At 39.4% G+C, this 6,000-nt stretch overlaps 1 protein-coding gene across 1 annotated transcript in view; it reads right to left on the reverse strand.

Annotated features, from left to right (window-relative positions):
• Positions 1-5,243, reverse strand: part of gbe1b (glucan (1,4-alpha-), branching enzyme 1b) — a 96,078-nt gene extending 90,835 nt beyond the window's left edge. Inside the window, exon 1 of the mRNA XM_017416439.2 lies at positions 5,076-5,243. Coding sequence (XP_017271928.1) covers positions 5,076-5,173 — 98 coding nt within the window. The 5' untranslated portion in view covers positions 5,174-5,243. The remainder of the gene's footprint in view (positions 1-5,075) is intronic.
• Between the last annotated feature and the right edge of the window lie 757 nt (positions 5,244-6,000).

The following is a 6,000-nucleotide window of genomic DNA, read 5'->3' on the forward strand; positions in this document are numbered from 1 at the left end:
TGGGAGGCAGCTTTGCATTCTCAGAGATGTTGACTGCCGAAAGCAAAGATTTTCTAACAACTTCACCGACTCTCATGCAAGGTGATATGAAAATAAATACTGTCAAAGCTACCGCGAAAGAATCAGCATAATACAAAAGGTATTGTTTGACAATTGTTCCTCTTCTACAGTCCTAATTCTGAAAATGTTGGGGCGTTGTGTAAAATATATAAGTAAAACCAAAATGCAATGATTTGAAAGTCTCATAAATCTATATTTTATTAACAATGAATCATAGTAAACGTATCAAATGTTAATACTAAGAAATTGTACCATAAAAAAGTGAGGTAATTTGTATTTAAATCTCTAAATAGTTGGGACAGGGCCATGTTTACCACTGTGAAGCCTCCCCTCTTCTTCTCCCATCAGTCTGTAAACATCTAGGACCTGAGGAGAGCAGCTGCTGGAGGTTTTGGAGGGAATGTTGTCCCATTCTGGTCTGTTGGAGGATTTTAGCTGTTCAACAGTCCTCTTTGCTAGATTGTTTGTTTTATTATGCTCCAAATGTTTTAAGTTGGTGAGAGGTCTGGACTACAGGCAGGCCAGTTCAGCTATAAGACTCTTCGATTATGAAGCCACGCTGCTGTAATGGAACCAGAATGCGGTTTAGCACCATCTTGCTGAAAAATAGAACACCTTCCCTTAAAAAGCCATCTGGATGGGAGCATGTTGTTCTAAAACCTGTATATACTTTTCTATACTTTTATATACCTGTATATACTTGTGCATTGATGGAGCCTTTTCTCCTGTAAGCTGCCCTTCCCAGAGGCACTAATGAACCTCAATACCATCAGAGAGGCAGGTTTTTGAATGATAACAGGGCAGATGGTCCCTCTCCTCTTCAGTATGGAGGACATAGCATCTATGGTTTTCATACAGAAGTTCAAGTTTTGATTTTTCAGACCACAGAACAGTTTTTTTTTAATGTGTTGCTATCATCAAATTCAAAATTACCATTTTTTCCTTTCAAAAAAACAAAACAAACAAACAAACGAAAAACCGTTTCTTTAAACATGATATGCTTGCCATGTTCCACTGTGAATAAAATGTGGGTTTATAAAAATTGCAAACCTTTGCATTCTGTTTATTGATTTACATTTTACAAAACATCCCAAAATTAAGGACAGTTTTCCATATCTGATTCCTCTCTTTAGTTTTAGACAAATACTTTTCAGTCAAAGCAAATCCATTCATTATCAGCATATCAAAAGGCACCAATCTGTTTTACTTTAACCATGTTGAAACATTACAAGCAGATGATCAGTTGCTGCATCTTCACTTTGAAACTTGTTGTGATGACTTCTTTAAATCTTGGCAAAAACTCTTTGCTGTAATAAAAAGCAGCTCTAATGCTTCGTACTTTCATTTAGTCTAATCAGGAGAACCATGGTGCCCGAAGTAAAAATCTCCAAGCAGCACGTCCTGTAGACTTGTGTAACAGGAAGAGTAAATATTGAAGCATGTCGACAGAGCACCATGCTCACTGTGGCTGTAACCTGTGAACAGCATCAACAGCTGTTTTCACAATCCATCTAAAAATACCATCTGAACAACACAAAGCCAGACCTGCAACCACAGATAACTAATTAGGAAGGGAGGCCCAGAAGATCTGCAGGAATCATTTTAACTGTCTGAGCACAGTGACTGCATCTGAACCCAAATTCATTAGAACCGAGATGTGGGCAGCCCCTGTCTCTGGTGTGGTGGCGAAATCTAAAGAATCAATCTTTGTGGTCATAGGTCTGTTTCTGATAAGCCAGCTAAATTCTTAGCACTGGGACTCGGCGTGACACTGCAGCCTGAAAAAGCTTTTCATTTCTGCCCGTGTTCATGATATGGTGTTTGGACTCTCAGGCATGAGAACACCGAGAGCTTTTTAAGAATTAACTTTCACACAGCAGTGATTCTATATGTAAAATAATTTATGAGCAACTTTTATCAGCGGGACAGGTGTTTGAGACACGTCTGAGGTGCAGTGAAGCCAAGAAATCCCAAGCTGTGTCTTAGATCGAACTGACACGCTCATCTCTCTGCGATGCTGCAGCCCTGCACACTTGCTCCAAATACTGAGCAGGTGGTCCCTTACCTGCCACATTAGAAACGAGCTCTGACACCGTAATGAGAATACACAAGACTATAGACCTCAGGAGTTTTTAGGCATAGTTTTGTCCAAAAATGAGCAGAAATCACATTGGAATATTATTATAATACTGTTAAACTTTAAAACAAAAAAAAAAGCAGGTGAGGATAGTTTGACATGAGATGGGAATTAAGTTGCATTATTCCAAAAAAGGCCAAAAGCTAGACGTCCTTTATATGTGATTATTAAAACAACACATCTGTGCTAAGAGATTTTTACCATGAACATTTGAACTCCCCCTTTACTCTGTTTATTAGGTTAAAAAAAACAATGAGCTGATTCAAAATTAGAACTACAGAAATTGCTTTTACTGCAACAGTACAGTGGAAGTACTGAACAAATGCTAAAACTTTGCTGAGAATTTATATTTAAAGCAAGCAGAACAGAGTCTGACATGAGAAGAACACAAGCTAAAAGCAGCAGAACGGCAGCTAAAAGCAGTGGATAAAGCAGCAGAGTAATAGCTAATATTTTCAAACCAGATGTTAAGTCTAAAATTAGCACAACAGTGGCTAAAACTAACAAAAAGATGTTAAAATAGGCAAAACTGTAGCAGAAAGCAAAACTCAAGATTTTGTCACAAAAAGCAAAAGTTCACCATCTGATTTTATGCTGCAAATGAGTGAACAATAAAGTATGTACACCAAATAATATGTAACATAAGTACAAAACCTGCTTCATAAACTTGACCGTTTGTTCAGTTTTAAGTTTAGTTCACTGGTCTTGCTTCTTATTTACTTTGATTGAGTAACATCTTACACAGTAACTGTGGGTCGATCACAGAGTTCAAAAGTTGAGCAAAAGTTGAACTTGTCCAGCAACAATGCAAATTCCAGCCGGTCACCAACGTGTATCAGGATTTATTGTTACCATTATACCAGAACATTAAGAACGCTGATGGTCGAACGTTGCAGCTGTGCAAACTTTACCTTTATATTTTTAGAGTGAGTCAATTACAGCTAATGCAGAAAAAAAGTTATACTGATAACTATCCTGTAGGATTTCCACAAAAGGTGTCCAGTATAAGAGGACCTTAGGTATGTCTTAAATTAGTTTAAAAAATAAAAAAAGTGAAGAGAACATTTCAAACAAGCAAGCAGACTCCTGAGTTGCATCTAATCAGCTGTTAACACAAGACAGATTATAAAACATACCACTGGTTCAAGGCCTTAAAATGGTGATTGAAAGAAACTTGGTCCTGTAGTTCTTTCACCCAACCTCTGTTGTGTTAATTACACATCTTCTGTGGCTCATGATATTTTCATAATGTCCCTGAAAGCCAGACATACTAAGATATGCAGCAATTTCAAGACAATATTTGATCTTTTTTAGGCGGTAAAGTAATTACGGCTGAGATGTTCCTACATGTCAGTGTTTTGAATAATGAGTTTTAAAATTCCTTGCATTCTTTATCTAACCAGCTTCGAGAAATAAGGAGTAGATGAAACCATGAAATAATTAAAGGCCTAGCATTCCTTAAAGGAATTATCACCACCCACGACCTCTCATATTGGTTTTACACTAAGATCATCTTATCTTAAGAAATGATGAAGTAAAAGTTTTGGTCAAACCATGAAAACACAGTTATGTGCAATCTCAGGCAATGTTGTGAAATGTGTTGTGAATCACTCTCAGCTACAATCACATCTCATGTGGAAAATTGTTTGAGTTGTAGCCATTTTCTATTGGCTAATGCGTATTAGCTGTGGCTGCCATCTTGACTTGAACTGGCTCCAAAGTTAATCAATCGTAGCCGTCCATCCAATGATGACTTTCTAAAAGTCTCATTAAAATCCGTCCAGTTGAACATGAGATATTTTGCTAAAAGATCTTGGAGTATGTTTTCTGAATGAAACTTAGCTACAACCACACCAAACTTTAGCACAATATATATATATATATATATATATATATATATATATATATATATATATATATACACACACACACACACACAACTGACTGAATTATAGCAATTTTCTTTGTGTTTTTCCCAGGTCAGTTGGCTGTGGTGGCCATCTTGGATTGGGCTGTTTGCAAAAGTTAGTCAACTGTAGATGTTCATGCAATAATGACTTTCTGACAGTTTCAGTAAAAATCCATCCAGTGATTCATGGGATGTTGCAAACAGACAGACAGACAGACAGACAGACAGGCAAAAAACACCAAGGTCCGCCTCCCCCCAACCATCCAGCAGTGATAAAAACCTCATCAGCTGATCTCTCCACCAGCTGCCACTGAATGCATGGACTCCAAATTTATTTGAAGGTCAAATTAAGGTTAAAGGAACAAATTGTCCCTCCCCCACTGTGCGTGATGGGGGGACAGTGACTCTGCATTATTACAATCAGCAGCTAGAAAACACCAAAGTCTGCATTCCGTTTTTTCCACATGCTTCCCAGAAGCAAACAGCTGAATGAGACGCAGCAGCGTCTCAGCGCGAGCTGACGGCGCGTGCAGCACGCAGGCACGTCTGCCCTTCAGCTGTGTCATGCAGGAAGTCCACACGTCCTGCAGGAACTCGTTCGCGCAAAACGAGGATTCTCTGGCAGCGGTTCGTTATTTTTTCATGAGCTGCACCTCATGTAACAACAGCAGCAGGTCGGGCGAAGGAAGGGGGGAGACAGAGAGGGGGGAGGGTTCCATTAACGCTTACTGCCGCCTCCTCACCCAAACACACACAGGGGCGGAAGGAGACTTTCTGGTGGAAATGATCGCGTTTCGGATGTTAGTTAGTGGTGACTGGTTTGGTTTGATCTCAACGATGCCAGCGTAAAAGCCTGGCTCTGTCCTCGCTTCTGTCGTTTGAGCCGGGGCTTGATTATTTTGGTGACAGGTTGAGAAGAAAACCCGCAGTTTGAGCTCTTGTGTTTTTGTTTTGTTTCGTTTTTTTTACCTCCTCTTGAAGTCCTGCTCGTACTTTCTGAGAAGTGGATCCGTTTGCAGCAGGCAGCTGAACTCAGGAATAGAGATATTATCCTCTCGGTCTGCCATGGTTTCTGCAGCCAGACCAAACCAATCGAGCTCCGACTGCAGCGGCGGAAGGTGACAGGAACGGGAGAGGGGCAGGGTGGTGTTTATCCGGAGACGGCAGCGAATCAGGGGGCTCCTCCGTCAGAGCCCGTCCCATTCCGTGTCCGCCCGGTCCCGCCCGGTCCGGTGCCAGCAGGCTGTGAGTCCAGCCGGTCAGAGAGGGGGGGGGACAGCTGATCCCAGAGCTGTGACTTTAAGATGTCCAAGGAATATCAGTCGATTTGTTCACTCAGAGCCTGCAGCTCTTAAAGGTTATGAATGGGCTTCTTTTGATAGAACCAAAAGTAATAAATCAGTTTAAAAAGATCCATCTTCAGAAAAAATGTTAGGCTCGTGATTCGCATAGTTTGGATATTTAATTATTTATTTTTAAGTATTGGACACTCTAAAGAATATTTTTTTAATAAACCCACACCTACTGTGTGAGTGTGTATTGTTGTTTTTTTTCTAGTTTACTTATAATACATATGTGAACAAAATTTTAAAAATATGTTAAACTCATGTTCTTGAGTTTGAATCTTATTTTCAGTAAAACTAATTAGCGAGGCATTACATTATTTGCATAATTAAAAATAAAACAAACAACTTGTAAAATGGAAAAAAAAGTTAAGTAAAATGTAAATAAAAACAAAATGCAATGTTTTGCAAACCTCATAAACCCATATTTTTGCAACTGAATATAAAATGGTCCATTTTTCTTAAACTAAGAAAAGGGGGGAAAGAAAGGTCATTTTGAATTTCACATCTGGAAACGGGACAGGGCCAGCAAAAGGCTGTGAAGGTGAGTG

Source organism: Kryptolebias marmoratus, linkage group LG2, assembly GCF_001649575.2.
Source record: "Kryptolebias marmoratus isolate JLee-2015 linkage group LG2, ASM164957v2, whole genome shotgun sequence".
In the NCBI taxonomy this organism is placed as follows: Eukaryota; Metazoa; Chordata; class Actinopteri; order Cyprinodontiformes; family Rivulidae; genus Kryptolebias; species Kryptolebias marmoratus.